Source organism: Salmo salar, chromosome ssa09 (assembly GCF_905237065.1).
Source record: "Salmo salar chromosome ssa09, Ssal_v3.1, whole genome shotgun sequence".
NCBI classification, from domain to species: domain Eukaryota; kingdom Metazoa; phylum Chordata; class Actinopteri; order Salmoniformes; family Salmonidae; genus Salmo; species Salmo salar.
The window spans coordinates 9549236-9565178 of NC_059450.1; the positions used below are offsets into that span (position 1 = coordinate 9549236).

Here is a 15943-nt window from a genome sequence, read left to right on the forward strand (position 1 = left end):
AACTGCACACAATGCCAGTCAAACAGTTGTTTTCTGGGTAACTGACCACAAAGGTGAACCATTGGAGGAATTAACCTTTATCCAACCATATAATTGATTGGGATCAGTGAGAGCATCTCATTGACAACCTGAGGAAGAGTGGATGAGTCAAATGAGCCAATTCGAGACTGAGGATAGGAAAGCTTTGTCTTTCAGGGAGGGACTTTGACAACTGGAGAGCTGAGGCTGAGCCAATGGAACAGAGGACAATTTAATCAGATTAATAGAGCAGTACATCAGAGGCTGAGCTCCTGTCAGCTCTGTGGAGCCAACAGACCACCATGCAAGGGGAATCCCACAGCCGGAGATAGGCGTAACTAAGGAACAAGGCAGAGCACATGAGGAAACTGCAGTTAAATCAATATCTCTGCTAAAGTGGGTTGGTCGATAGGGCTGTTAATAATTTCCTACAGTCTTGATTTTGCATAGGCAACTATCCGGTCCTTAAAATAACTGCTTTATAAAAAAGACCACCAAACAAGAATTGGTACTTAAACATTTACTTTATTTTTCACTTCTACTTCAAATGAAATTTAACAATGCTAGGCTGCTCGCTTAACAGATGGGCAATCCAACAAAGTGCCCCTCACAAATAATGCAAGTGCTATGAGAACTTAGACATTCAAAAACATACAAAACAATGTACTACAACAATCTCACGTCTCTGACATTACATTTTCAAGCATAACAGGACATTAAGAATAAACTGGAACCCTTTATAGAACAAAGCTACATTTTCACAGAAATTCTCAATTTATGCAATTTTAATCTGTGATGCGACAACTAAGGGAAGAATCATATCACCATCCTATCAACCAATAAACATTGCAAAACACAGATACTTAGTCACAAGTGCAGCCATGAAAAAAGATTATGCCTTAAAATTAAAAAGGTGAGGTGTGTATGTATATATACACATACACACACACAGTAACAATGTGATACAGAGTAAGGTAAAGGAACTAAATGTACCGTCACTGAGCCAGGTCCATTGGACCAATAACCCCACCAAATCAAATGGTGAATTTCATCGTATTGAATACTATATCCATTTAAATGGAGGTTATGAGTCATTTGTGTCCTCTTGTTGATGTTGAATTTCGAGGACGAGTTTCCTGATATCTGCTCGCTTGCGCTTCACCAGCATCAGTGGAAACCATTCCTTCAGGTCCATGGGTGGCTCAAAATCTTTTGGGGGATTCTAAATCCCCAAAAAATTGTAAAATATATATTTTTTAAGACTTCTTTAGAAATCTCAGAAATATTAGCATGGTACAAGTCTCATTCGTGGGGCCAGGAGTTATCTAACCAGTATTTGTTTCCTGATCATATCACGGTCAGAATTAAAAAAATATATATATAAAAAAAAAAATGACCCAATTCATCCTATAGTAGCCAATTGATTTTTATGTACTGAAGTCAACAATTTATGTCCTCACCTGGAAAAAGCTCTCCACATATTGAAGCAGGTAAACGCCACAGTCGCTATAGTTGTCCTGCTGAGGGACCTGGGGGTTTGAGCCCCTCATCGAATCTTCAGAGAAACTCCTCAGACTGCCTTTCCTCACCTCCCACTCCACCTCTAAGTATCTGCATTCATACACATTTCCAAACTCAGTCCGTACTACAGTCACAAAGGTGTTGCTAACCTGATAGGTGGATAAATAGTAGATCAAATCTTACTCTTGCAGGATCTTCACGACCCCCGATCTCACATGGCCTCCTAGGGAATCCATGATCAGGATACAAGGTCTGTTTGAGGAAAAAGCAAAAGATTTGATATGATCAGACAGTCTGTGATAATTCAAGGTATTGCTCACCATGAGGACATTGTACATCTTATCAGTTTATGGTACATACAAAGAATGATTCTGGTGCCATCTAGTGACATGAGTGAATAACATTTTCTTGCAGGAATAATAAATGTTCAACTAGTGTGAGAACTACAACAGTCTACAAGGCAGCTGTAAGGTAAAGGAGAAGGTTAAAACCCCAGCCCATGGAACTTACTGTTTACAGGTAGTGGATTGGGAGGAGACATCTGCACTGTCCTGCTGTTCACTCTCATTGCACTGGTCCTTGATAGGGAGAAAGATTTTTAGTGTCAAATTCAGACGTAACATACTTGATAGAATGGCCTGAAAGACACTTTCTCTAATCACCCCTTTTGATAGTAGTATACTGTCAAAAAAACTAACATCAAAATATACATACAGATCCATTACCTGATTTGAATCCTGAAGAGGAGAAAAGGCAAAGATATCCTTTTCCATTTCATATCCGTTGCAATCATCTAAAACATAGTTCACATTCTCCCAATTCAGCAGTTGAGTGGTCATGACTAAACGCAATTCCATTTATAATGCAGTTAACGATCAACTAGACTGTATTCTCTCCTCACTCACCTGAGAGGAGCTGCTTCTTTATCAGACCTAGACCATGGACCCCTGTGGTGGTGGGGCTCACACTGAGTTCCTTCATGACCGACTCCAGCTCCTCTCCGCCCCCACCATTTGAGCACACACACAGCCTCACCCCTATGGTGAGGTCACAGTCTGGGGCTTCTGGGCCTGGCTGACCCCTGGTGCTGCTGCCTGGGGGGCTGAAGAACAGGGACATCGGGTTGGGGGAGGTGGAGTCCATCAGGAAGCACTTGTCCAAGCTGCTCTCTGCTTCCTCCAGCCAGGCTGGGAATGGGGAGTGTGGAGACAGGGGCTCCTGCTGGAGGTACTCTAGGCCAGGGAAGCAGATGACCGCCAGGAACCAGTGTGCCCTGGGGAGAAGAGGGTGTTTTGACATGGATGGAAAGAAGAGTTGAGAAGGTGACTCAGGTAAACTAAACTAAAACATATGGGAACTTTGACATTTGGGAGGAAAGCATACCTTAAATAAGGAAGCAATATCATGACAATTTATGACAGAGTATATACTGTAATAGTATGCATGAGATGGACTCACGATTCATTTATGGGGACAAAGATGAAGTCCTTCTGGAAGAGGTCAACATTCCTGGTCCATGTTCTCACTCGGTTGTGTCTCCTTTTCTTCACACTAGAATGAACGGTTGAGGTTGAGTTTAATTGTCCCACAGAGCTGGAACCTATTGGGCACTGGTTAAGTACAGTCGGCATACTACAGTACTTACGGTAGGTCCTCAGAGCATGGGGTCTTTCTCTGCTCTGTCTGGGTGAGGCACTTGTAAAAGAAGGAGCTGAACATGTGACTCCTGTTGGCATCCTCCTCTTTCAGCATTGCAGAGACCAAATACCTTGACAAACAATGAAGTATAACGTAAAGCAAAATTAAGCAATTTAATTCCATAGGAATGCGGATACTGAACATACACCAATGTTAACCCACTACAATACCCACGGTGAGCAATGTAAAAGCAGATCTTACAGATTTTACTCACTTCAGGTAAAAGTCAATGATGACATCATTCAAGAACTCTCCCTCGTTGAGACAGTGCAGGTCTTCATTGGTGACAGAGATCCCCCCTCTGGCTGGAGGTGGTGGGTACAGTATTATCCTAGCAAGACGACAACCCAAACATCACAATGGGGTTAGCAGAAGTAGTCTATTTTCCACTATAACAAAAGCACAAAGGGAATTGTCATTCACCTCTTGACTGGCCCTTTGAAGGTTGATTCAATCTCCACTATTTCATCATCCAAGACTTGTATTGGGGCAGGAGACAGGCATGCTGGGGGAGGAGACAGGCATGCTGGGGGAGGAGACAGGCATGCTGGGGGAGGAGAGATCTGTGGTCGGGCAAAATAGATTTGTGGTGGGGCAAGAGAGATCCGTGGTGGGGAAAGAGAGATCAGTTGTGGGGCAGGTGCAATCCATCTTGGGGCAAGAGGCTTGGAAGATAGTGTCTGTTTACTGGAGCCACAAATGGAATCCAAAAACTGCTGCTGAAACGCATCAGAGGTCAGAGGTTTAGATGGACCTGAAATGGCCTGGGAGACCTTATGCAGAAATGATGAAGCTGGGCGAGGAGGAGATTTAGGTGGGCATGTAATGGGCTCTGAAACCTGCTGCAGAGAGGAAAATAAATAGAGGACACATCAAATAAAATCCATTGATGCTTCATGAGGTTATGTCATTGTGGATGATGCTCCATTAAATGCCTACAACTCAGAGTGCATAAGTAAATGGATTTAAATTTATTAAACTTTCCACCATGCCCCATCAGTAACATTACATGTTCAACATGCTTACCTTCTCTGGGTTTAGATGGGAGGAATGCATCAGTATTCTGTTGGCCTCCACAAATGGCAATTGTACTGTGAAATCCTCAGGAGCTTTATTTGCTCTGCCAATTTCTCTGAAGATTTTCTCCAGTTCAACTTTCTCCAGGTCAGACAGCATATTCTCAAACACTAAGATTATGTAGTTCTCGCCGAGATCTGCCAAAAGACGACAAACTTCAGATATATAGAGACCGAGGGATTAAGTTTGATTAAGTCAGCAAACTGAATTTACATTGGGGAAACAGGGGAGTCTACAAGATGAACATCTACAGTATTAAGAGTTCCCTTGGTCAGTTCTTTGAGAAGTGTTCTGTAATACTCACGTTGGCCCTTGCTGTCATACCAGGCACCCCTGTTGGCTCGGGACATCTTGAGGAGAAGGCGGAGGCGCTGGGACTCCCCTGAGGTGGTCTTGAGGAAAAGGGCAGGCAAGCTTCGGACATGGCACCACGCACAGCTGGCCAGACTATACGACCACAGCCGCACTAACATTAACAGATTAGGGATGGAAAAATGTATTAAGGCCTTTACATACCGTCTGTGTGCTACATACCTCAGTTTTGTGACTCACTTTTAACAGCTTCAGCTCTTGGCTGCTCATATGTTCATCCCAGTGGAGGCTGAGGGGAGGTCGGCTCATAATAATTGCTGGAACGGAGTAAATGGAATGGCATCAAACACATGGAAACCATGTGTTTGATGTATTTGATAGCATTCCACCTATTCCGATACAGCCAATACCACAAGCCTGTCCTCCCCAATTAAGGTGCCACCAACCTCCTGTGGTTTATCCCACTAAGGCACAAATTCAGACTGAAGGGCTTTCTTCATTCTTACCTTGTTCATCAATCTGGATGTACTCTGTTGTAAACTGAAACAGAGTCAAATAAACTGAGTCAGAGGAATACTGGAATATCAGTGTTGTGTTCTCTATTGGTAAAGAGTTTTAATTTTGAAATACTGTACTCAATATTATACTGAAATGATAAAAATAAGCTTACGGTGACATGCCTGGGAGGTGTCCTGCACATTGTTCCCACTCTCATACATCTGCAGACCACATCAATCCCCTCAGAAATGTCAGCAGATGTCTTTTTAGGAGGAGGTGATGTGGGATGATTCTGTTTTACTCTTCGCCGTTTTGTGGTGGGTTTGTCTGGGACCAACTTTCCAAACTTTGAAGGGAAGCATTAAAATAAGTGAAAAACATGACATAACAGATGGTGTTAATAGGTATAAACAAAATCACATACATTAGGGTTGTATTTGGTGTGTACTGATAGGTCACTCAAATGTGACATGTCCCTTGACTAAGTCGTTTTACCAGTCAAGATTCTTATCAAAAATCCAATTGACCTTTGATCACTGACAGACTACGGCTACACAGCATTGAGTGTTTCTGATACCGGGTCTTTCATTCGCTTCTTCCTTGGTAGTCTGGTTTTGGAGTTGGTAAAGTAATTGCTTGTGAAATCATCATCAGCGACTGTCTCCAAACTGCCACCAGAGGGCGTTGGTGAGGAGTGACTAGTCCCTGACGTTGGCGTACCAGAACAGACTGAGGTTACTTCCTTGTCATCACCTGACAACACAACTACATAAAAACAATAAGCATTATGTCAAGGATTGCATTTACTCTGTACAGTAGGCTTCTTATGAAATGGCAGTCAAGTGAATAACAATTTACCTGCAGGTTGTAGGAGAGAAGGATTTTTCTTGGGCGATTCTTCTGTTTGAAGACATAGTGCGCCATCAATCCTATAATGCATTCCAGACATGAGTGACAAATGTTTAAAATCCTTCATTACCTTTTAAATAAGGGATATCTCACCTTTGCCCATTATTCTGAAGCACTAAAGCAGGGGTAAACGCATGTTGGAAGATGCTGCCTTGGACAACCACTCCTGGAGAGGGTACCTGGCTCAAAAAGTAGTCACTGTGGTTGAGGACTGTGCTGAAATGCACTGCTTCAGTTTGAGAGCTGTGGTGACAAAAAAAAGTGAGTTTTAAAAGATGTGGATTTTCAAAAGCAAAAGATAATTGTTAAACATTAATGAGTTTGTAGCTAAGCAAACTAAACTTCATAGAAACACATACCTAGGCATCTTGCCAATTCCCAACATATTGAGTCCAATGGCATTTCCTTTGAGGGATTTTTTCAAAGGTTTATTTGCCCAACGTTTTTTCATTTGTCAGTCAGCAGTGCAGGTACAACTGTTGGAAAATAAAACATATCCAATGGAGGAAATACAAATCCATTAGTCACCCATCCATTAACTAGCCTACCCACAACACTAAGCATGAGAACTGCATTGCTGGGTTGCTACCAAAGTCAGGTAAACATATATTCATTGGAAAAACATCAATATTTTTCACTGTCACCGAGGTCCAACTTGCAATGGTTAGCTTTAGCTAGCTTTCTTCTTTCATTCGGTACTATGTTAGTTAGTTATTTTCAGACACACAAAAAAATGAACAATCACTCTCTTCGCAATATTATCTAAACTGGGAGAGTAGACGAATGTTATGCGAATTGAAACGCAAAACACCTTCTGAACTAGATAAACAAACCGTGATAGTTAGCTAACGCAAATGTCGTAGCTAATTTAGCCAGCTAATCAGTTCGCTCGCTAGCTTGATTTGAACGGATTGCATACACAGCTATTATGGTTGGTTAATGTAACTTTTCATTAATCTAGCAAAATACTAGCCTTGTTTTTCCCAGAACATGTCTGCAATTCTGAAGATGACCAAAATTATTCGCACGCCCACCTGTAACCACCTATCCGTGGTGTCATCAAAATGTGAACGTTCAACCTTGATTGGAGGCTGAGCCAATCAGCGCCCCAGATGCCTGTTCATCACATTGTAACAATGAGCGCCCAAATATACTTAAGTATCAAAAGTAAAAGTATAAATAATTTAAAATTCATTATATTAAGCATACCATACGGCACAATTGTCTTGTTTTTATTTATTTACAGATAGCCAGGGACACTACAACACTCAGAGGTTATTTACAAACGAAGCATTTGTGTTTAGTGAGTCCGCCAGATCAGAGGCACGGGAGGACCAGGGATGTTACCTTGGTGCCATTTCCTGTCCTGCTAAGCATTCAAAATGTAACGAGGACTTTTGGGTGTCAGGGAAAATTTATGGAGTAAAAATTATATTATTTTCTTTAGGAATGTCAAAAATATAAATCGTAAAGTACAGATACACCCAAAAACGACTTAAACAGTACATTCAAGTATTTTTAGTACTCAAGTTTTTTTTTTTTTTAGGTATCTGTAGTTGACTTTACTATTTACGTTTTTGACAACTTTTATTTTTACTTCACTACATTCCTAAAGAAAATAATGTACTTTTTACTCCATACATTTTCCCTGACGCACAAAAGTGCTCATTACATTTTGATTGCTTAGCATGAAGGAAAATGGCCCAATTCATGCACTTATCAAGAGAACATCTCTGGTCATGCGTACTGCCTCTGATCTGGTGGACTCATTAAACACACATGCTTTGTTTGTAAATTATGTCTTAAGTGTTGGAGTGTACCCCTGGCTATCCATACATTTTTAAAAACAATAACATTGTGCCCTCTGGTTTGCTTTTATTATGATACTTAAGTACATTTTAGCAATTACATTTACTTTTGATACTTAAGTGTTTAAAAAAAAGACTTTAAAACTTTTACTCGAGTAGTATTTTACTGAGTGACTTTAACTTTTACTTGAGTCATTTTCTATTAAAGTATCTTTACTTTTACTCAAGTATGACAATTGGGTACTTTTTACACCACTGTACTAGAGATGTTGGTTATGTAATTATTATCCAAGCATGTGCCTTATTCCAGAGGATGATTTGCACGGGATTCTTTCTCTAAACTACCCCCTGTAATTTTTTACTTTTTTCATTAAATTAAGTCTATGACAGAAGCCTGGTGTTTTTTATTCTAGGCGTGATGATATTTTAACATCATGTCTAGACGATATTAAGGCTACAGTGATCACTCGTGCTTGGCTTCCAAATGTATAGGTGTCCCCATAGGCCTAATATTTAAATTGAGGTAATGTGATCATAATCATTATTCTAGCGATCCACGTTAGACGCCCATCCATCCTGCTGATTGATGTGAGCTGCTGGGCAGCACGCTTGTACTTGATATGCATTTATGGATGAGAACGTGAATTTGACACTTCCAAAAATTAACTCAGTGGGGAATGGGGATTCCCTGCTTTGCGATCTGTTGGGATTCATTAAATAGACTTAGACACTATGCTTTTTTTATTGCACATTTAATTAAATTGACGCATTTGGCGATATTTAACTTAAATTCATTGGCACAAAACTTGCGTCAGACAAAAACAATTATTTTGCCTCTGGCTTGCATAACTTTTGATATTGAGTCTCTGCCTGACAAAGTGATTGATGTTAGGATATTTCATTTATCCCGTACAAGTTTATGTGCCAAATAAATTTAAGACGTTACAGGTGTCAGCAGTCTGTAGAAGGGAGGTTCCTAGGTGTGAGAAGTGTGCAGAAGGGCACGAGACAAAGGAGTGTGTAGCATTGGGGTAAGAAGCGGTATGTGTTAATTGTATGGGTGCACATGGGGCTGGGTGGGAATCAGAAATGTCCGGTGCAAGAGTGGCAGGTTGAGGTTACTTAGAGTAGAGCACAGGGGCGGAAATCCCGGGGGGGACACGACCCCCCCATCCTGGGAAAAATATGATTTGTCCCCCCAATATATCAATGAAACATAACTATGTAATTTAAATAATATTAATAATACGCAATGAAAGCAATTGTGCTGATTATAGACAATAGCGCGTTTTTAAGTTTCAAAAGATTGCGACCCCCCCACCCTTTGCCTCACAATGGTTTGATCCACTGCCAGTTCCTTAGTTTGCAAGGTAACAGAGGGGTCGTGTCTACTGTCTGAAAGGCACTCAATGAACGTAACTGACGTGAGGTTAATCTAGTCAATCGCGCACACACACTAGATGAATATGCAGAGCTAGTGAGCAAATATTAACTATTAAGCTAGCTAGTACCTATTCCATTTATGTGGCGTCGTCAAAGATGGAATCTTTGCTATCGTCAATTTATTCCAAGATCAGCACGCAAATGATGTAAGTTAGTGCTTCAAAGTCCCTGTGATAAGGTTAGTGATAAACTGAAGTCCAAACTGAACAGAACTACACTCTCTTCTACCATTGTCTTAAATATATTTAATGGTCTCGTTGCAAAAGCTAAATTGTCGCAAGGGAACTTTTATTTATTTATTTTATTTCACCTTTATTTAACCCGGGTACCAAAGATTATAGCAAACACCACTGAAACTGAATTGGTGCTCGCTAGCTTTGCAAATTCAGCTATTGTTAGAAGCCAGCCAATATGAAACAAACTATTAAAATTACAAAAGGTTGCAGCATATGTTGTGTAAATGTCAACTCTTGTCATTTTAATCCGTTTCACATTTGCTAGCTACCTTTTAGATCGAAGCCCAAATAGAATGATAGAAGATAAGATGATAGAAGCCCATCTCCTACTGTGTGTGTGTGTAGCCAGCCAGGTAGAAAAATGGCAGAAAAATAAGACGGACATCAGAGTATTTTTCAGTACACCAAAACGCATAGTAAGAACCCTAGTAGCCTAATATCTCAAAGACTAGTTGATAAAATGTTCATAAGAAAGAAATGAAATTCTAATGGAAATGTTTCACAATGATGTCATTAGGCAGAGCAGGCAACAGATGGCACACAGACAGCAGAGTTGGGGACAGATATGCAGGGACAGACTGGCAGAGACAGGGAGTCTCAGGTAAGTTTGTTGAGTCTTTGTTTGGCAACATTATGAAAGGTTCTCAATTTTTTTTACTTGTAATATAGGAACATAATTGGAAAATGGCATGGATACCCCCCACTCTCAACTTAAACTGGTGACTGAACTAAGATTTGTTAAAGGCAATGGTATTGCTGTTGTGATTAGTTGTGTAGTTTTGGGTACCAGTAGTTAGGAGTACGGCAAACACCTTATTTCTTTGGTTCCTCAATATACATTTACCATATTACAATGTAGGCTATGTGTTACAGCACTACTTTTGGTGTCCCCCTCAGGAATTGCTCTTGAGAAAATTTCATGTAATTGTCCCCTCCAAAGTTGATATCAGATTTTCGCCCCTGGTAGAGCATATTGTGTCATATGCTGAGGCAGCGAAAGTTGAGGAAGATGGGTCAAGGAGGAGTCGTGTGAGTAGTGTAGATCTCTATCAGTACAGAGGGATAGGCCAACGAGTGATATATGCTTCAGTAAGTTTGGCTTTTTAGCATTCATAACAATGGTTATAAACTGTACTGCAAGGACGGAACGTTAATCACAGAAAATAGAGGTTGTGGTGGCAGCTGCAGAGAAGTATTTGAGTGTGCGAGATTTGACGTCAGAAGAGTTACAGGGTTTGTTGAGTGGTGGTGTCCTGTCCTTTCAGGCTGTTGGCCTGAGGTAGGACCAGATAGGTTTAAATAGTGGAGTAGGGTGGTGGGTTTTAACTGACATTGCAACTCTATTAGGTTGTTGTTTTGTACTAGCTACATCATAACCTATTCACATGACATATTTCTGTATTCTCGTGAAAATCAAGAATGGACCTTTATAGTTTTTAATCCCCTTTTAATTTAGTTTGTGTGTTATCAGAAGTGGATGTTGTCAATGACCCACATGCTTTCCCATCCAATTATCTTTGAAGCCCCAGCTGCCTTTGGCTTTATCTGTGAAACGACCTATCACACACATTCTAGGGTCCTGAGAAGGAAACATGAAATCCCTGGAAAAACCACCAGTGTGGAACCCCATGTTAACTCATGTGGATCATTTGGAAAAATCCTCAAGCTGAAGCTACTTGCTGCTTTGTGGGTCTGGAAAACTCCACAAAAGGTAGGTTAAATTTAGAAATATTGATGTGACTTGAGACCGATATAACAGTATCCTGTGTGTGTCATGATGAAGCAACCTTGGTTGGTTTATCTTTGGATGTTGTTTGGCTGTATGTGATTTGTCACAGCACTCTATTGTTTCATCTGGCATGTGCCAAGGCACTTTTCAAGGGAATTTACATCAAAGCCAGATAAGGAAATGTAGTCTTAGGTCAGATACATTCTCGCCTAGGCTACTGCAAGTTTCACCAATTTTTTTGTTGTTGTTATATTGAGTGATGTGAAAGGGTTGGTTTGAGGTCTCCAATCAGTTGTTGTGATGGACTGTATAAAAGCACACTATCACATAGACCTGGGTAATCATTACTCATATCAGACCATGATTACCATGATGTTGTCTTTTCTCAATTTACTGCAAACAGTCTTAACTCTGCTCTTCAGATGTACAGGTAACTGCCAAAATAATGGAAACACTAAGTAAATGGGGGGGATACAAAATATTTTTAAAGCAGGTGCTTCCACACAGGTGTGGTTCCTGAGTTTAATTAAGCAAATAACATCCCATCATGCTTAGGGTCATGTATAAAAATGCTGGGCAGGCTATTATTACCATGTCTATGCCCCCATAGGATGACAACCCACTGGGCACACACTGGTTGAATCAATGTTGTTCCCACGTCATTTCAATTAAATTACATTGAACCAATGTGGAAGAGACATTGAATTGACATCTGTGTGCAGTGGAAATGTCCCCATCCACAGGGCACGGGTAGTCACTGAATGGTGTAATGATCATGAAAATGATGTAAACTATATGCCATGGCCGTCTCAGTCACCAGAAATCAACCTAATTTAACATTATTGGAGATTCTGGAGCAACGCATGAGACGGCGTTTTCCATCAACAAAACACCAAATTATGGAATTTCTCGTTGAAGAATGATGTCGCATCCCTCCAATAGATTTCCAGACACTTGTAGAATCTATGCTAAGGTGCATTGAAGCTGTTCTGGCGGCTCGTTGGTGGCCCAAGGCCCTATTAAGATACTTTATGTTGGTGTTTCTTTTATTTTGGCAGTTACCTGTATCTGTGTTTGTGTCAGTGTATATCTCATACAATTTCTTCCAGTCCATCAACCCATCCATGTTGCAGGATGAGAGGAGAGAAGCTGATGCCTTGTGTACTTATCAGTCTACTGGGGCTGACCCTGATGGAGTCAGCTCATGGACAGCACATGTCAGACGAACCCTGCTCTGTCCAAATTCTCGTCCCAGGACTCAAAGGCATACACTCACCTTTCATCAAAAATTAAAGAGTCTAAAACACGCTCAGAAATCATATAGGACTCATAGGATTACAGTGTGCACTATTTATCAACAGTAATAACATTTCAGAGTTGTGCAGTTTGTGTTTTGATACATGAAGATTTCTCTCCATTTGACAGGAGAGGAAGGAGAAAAGGGAGTGAAAGGGGCACCTGGGAAACCAGGAAGAATGGGTCCACCAGGGGAGATAGGTAAGCCTCTATCTTTGAAAACAGAAGCAAAAACAATGTTCAGCATTCTCTCTGTACAGGTGCTATGCTTTGATGACATCCCTCACAATATCACAAAGATTTGACTCTATGGAGGCTGGACTTGGGAAACTTGGGCGTGGTATGTTTATCAGCATTGTAGGATGTTGGGAGTAGTTATCTGCTTGAGAATTTGGTTGTCATGAAAAGCTTTTTGGACACACCTACTGATTTCTCTTCGGAAAAGGTCTTTGGATAACCCTTTGGCCTATCACTAGGGTGTCTCACTACATTTGTGGACTTGTTTATTTTACAATAGACTAGAACCATACAGATTTTTTTCAAGAATGGTTTAAAATAATCATATTTCCTTTAACAACATGATTCTATGATGTATTTATTTAATTGGACAGTTATTGCAGGAACTAGAGTAAAGAGCACAGCATGTAATGACAATCATTTCTCCTAGAGGATATTGTGCGCTGGTTACATCACTGCTAGGCAGTCCAGAGCAACAGAATGTTTACTTTAGGTCAGAGGTTGCGTGAGAAACACTACCCAGAATCCCCTGAATCACTGACAAGTGTTTACAGCAGATGTTAATGAGGACTGGTCATAGAGATAGATAGAGTACTCTAGTGTCCAAAAGCCGGTTTTAGCATGGGCAGCGCCATTGAGGACTTTCACCATGTTGAAGTAGTCAACTGGGTGGGACTTCCTATGGGTTAAGGAATGATCACATAATCCCATCCAGGTCACCAGGAGGGAGCAGCCAATGAGTGAACAAACATTCCATAACTGCAATAGGGCAGTAAATTGCAGTATGCACCCTTTGAGTTTGTTTGTCATAGAAGTAAAATAATAAAAGTCACTACTTCAAAATGGAGATGGCTCTCACAGACGCCATAATGGCTCAGATACAATGTCTATCTAAGTCTATGGGGCTGGTGGATGCTGTCACCAAAGACAGATTTTTTATTTTTTATTTATTTAACCAGGTAAGTTGACTGAGAACACATTCTCATTTACAGCAACAACCTGGGGAATAGTTACAGGGGAGAGGAGGTGGGATGAATGAGCCAATTGTAAACTGGGGATGATTAGGTGACTATGAGGGCCAGATTGGAAATTTAGCCAGGACACCAAGGTTAACACCCCTACTCTTACAATAAGTGCCCATGGGATCTTTAGTGACCACAGAGAGTCGGGACACCCATTAAACGTCCCATCCAAAAGACAGCACCCTACACAGGGCAATGTCCCCAATCACTCCATAGGGGTGTTGGGATATTTTTTTTAGACCAGAGGAAAGGGTGCCTCCTAACAAAACTTCCAGCAGCATCTGGCCTCCCATCCAGGGATTGACCAGGACCAACCCTGCTTAGCTTCAGAAGCAAGCCAGCAGTGGGATGAGGCTTTGTTATTTAACCCACTTATTCCTTTGATTCTGAAATCAGTAACAAAACACTTCTAGTAACAGTAAAACATGTTTCCCTACAGGACATCTGGGAGTTAAAGGACAGAAGGGTATAATGGGACATTATGGGAAGATTGGCCCCAGTGGAGTCAAAGGTAGGAAAAAAACAGAACAACTTGCATTTACACTTCTGTTTAGGGATGCATTGCTATATTTTCCATGTACTTTAACAATGTTTCTACTCTCAGGTGTAAAGGGAGATATGGGTGATCCTGGATCAAGGGGCCCAAATGGTGATCCAGGTACAACATTTATTTGTTTGGAGAAACATTCTAGGTCTAGTTAACAATAAGCCCAAGCCACGTTTTGTTTTGTCTCATCAGGTGTTCCATGTGAATGCACACCCCTGAGGAAAATTATTGGCGAGATGGACATCCTAGTGACACAGTTATCCAATGAGCTGAAGTTCATAAAAAATGGTACGCTTTCAGGATGTCTGGTTGAATGTTAAATTAGGAATTTCCAATGAGTAACGTAAAGACATAGAGCTATCAGTTTACTTTCAGTATTAGTTTAAATGCTCGTATCTTAGACCATTTTGCTTTTTCTTCCATTCACAAAGTAAACGCTGGATTTATATGTCGGTGTGATTATAGAAATACAAGTGCTCATTTTTCAGCACTGCCCTCCCCTGCAGCTGTTGCCGGCATCAAAGAGACCGACAGCAACGTCTATCTGCTGGTCAAGGAGGAGAAATGCTACACCGACGCAGAAGTCTATTGTCAGGGGAGGGGTGGACACCTGGCCATGCCCAAGGATGAGGGGGCCAATACGGCAATCGCTGGGTACATCACAGAGGCGGGCCTGAGCCGGGTGTACATTGGTATCAACGACATAGACCGCGAGGGCCATTTCACCTACGTCGATAGCTCCCCAATGAGCACCTTCAGCAAGTGGAGGGAAGGGGAACCCAACAATGCCTACGAGGATGAGGACTGTGCTGAAATGGTGGCGGTGGGGGACTGGACCGATGTGGCATGCCACCCCACCATGTACTTTGTCTGTGAGTTTGACAAGGACAGTGTCTGAGGAGTATTTGTTTGAAAGTGGTAGTGAGTTATAGAGAAGCCTTTTATAGAGTTCTACAGATGTTGTTCAGTATGTAGAATTATTTTGACACAGCTGCATTTAAATGTAATCACCCACCAGTGCTAAATATCATTGTACAGTATAAAAGATTGGTTACTGACATGCAACAACTGTCACGACTTCCGCCGAAGTCGGCTCCTCTCCTTGTTCAGGCGGCGTTCGGTGATCGACGTCACCGGCTTTCTAGCCATCGCCGCTCCATTTTTCATATATCCATTTGTCTTGTCTTGTTTCCATACACACCTGGTTTTCATTTCCCCAATTAAGCTACTTGTATTTAACCCTCTGTTTCCGATCATGTTTTGTGTGTAATTGTTTCATGTTAGGTGGTGTTAGTTTACGCACTTTACTTTTATGTTCAGTTTTTTGAGTGCGTTTGATTTATGTAGTGCTCTCGTTTTGGAACTATAATAAAAGTGCGCCTGTTCATTATACTCTGCTCTCCTGCACCTGACTTCGCCTCCAATACACCTTTTGACAGAATTACACACCTTCAATGGAGTCAGCAGGAGCAGGTACCCCGGTTAGAGGAGTCGAGGAGCGCGTCCAGGAACATTCGGCCATGTTACAACATCTTGGTGCCATGATGAATTGCGTTGTCCAGACCATGGACCGCTGGGAGAGACAGGAAGTC

At 41.3% G+C, this 15943-nt stretch overlaps 2 protein-coding genes across 6 annotated transcripts; one reads left to right on the forward strand and one right to left on the reverse strand.

Moving 5' to 3' along the window:
- Positions 1 to 529: 529 nt before the first annotated feature.
- Positions 530 to 7152, reverse strand: LOC106610694 (sentrin-specific protease 6). 2 transcript variants are annotated; one of them, XM_045723368.1, is made up of 19 exons: positions 7068 to 7152; positions 6393 to 6509; positions 6127 to 6276; positions 5983 to 6053; positions 5702 to 5889; positions 5297 to 5470; positions 5133 to 5166; positions 4619 to 4780; positions 4264 to 4451; positions 3661 to 3953; positions 3452 to 3568; positions 3185 to 3307; positions 2998 to 3090; positions 2445 to 2812; positions 2265 to 2332; positions 2050 to 2117; positions 1723 to 1791; positions 1479 to 1629; positions 530 to 1240 (listed from the first exon to the last, which is right to left on the reverse strand). In XM_045723368.1, exons 2-19 carry the CDS (start codon positions 6482 to 6484, stop codon positions 1103 to 1105), a joined length of 2547 nt encoding a protein of 848 aa, XP_045579324.1. In that variant the 5' UTR covers positions 6485 to 6509; positions 7068 to 7152; the 3' UTR covers positions 530 to 1102. The 2 variants fall into 2 exon arrangements, with proteins under 2 accessions (XP_045579324.1, XP_045579323.1); XM_045723367.1 differs by having other exon boundaries at positions 3661 to 3956.
- A 3919-nt stretch (positions 7153 to 11071) lies between these two features.
- LOC106610695 (collectin-11) lies at positions 11072 to 15743 on the forward strand. 4 transcript variants are annotated; one of them, XM_014210183.2, is made up of 7 exons: positions 11072 to 11231; positions 12359 to 12513; positions 12675 to 12746; positions 14244 to 14315; positions 14409 to 14462; positions 14544 to 14639; positions 14840 to 15743. In XM_014210183.2, the coding sequence occupies exons 2-7, from the start codon at positions 12384 to 12386 to the stop codon at positions 15247 to 15249; spliced, it is 834 nt and encodes a 277-aa protein (XP_014065658.1). In that variant the 5' UTR covers positions 11072 to 11231; positions 12359 to 12383; the 3' UTR covers positions 15250 to 15743. The 4 variants fall into 4 exon arrangements, with proteins under 4 accessions (XP_014065658.1, XP_014065661.1, XP_014065659.1 ...); XM_014210186.2 differs by having other exon boundaries at positions 11073 to 11231; positions 14858 to 15743; XM_014210184.2 differs by having other exon boundaries at positions 11090 to 11231; positions 12383 to 12513.
- The last annotated feature ends 200 nt before the right edge of the window (positions 15744 to 15943 follow it).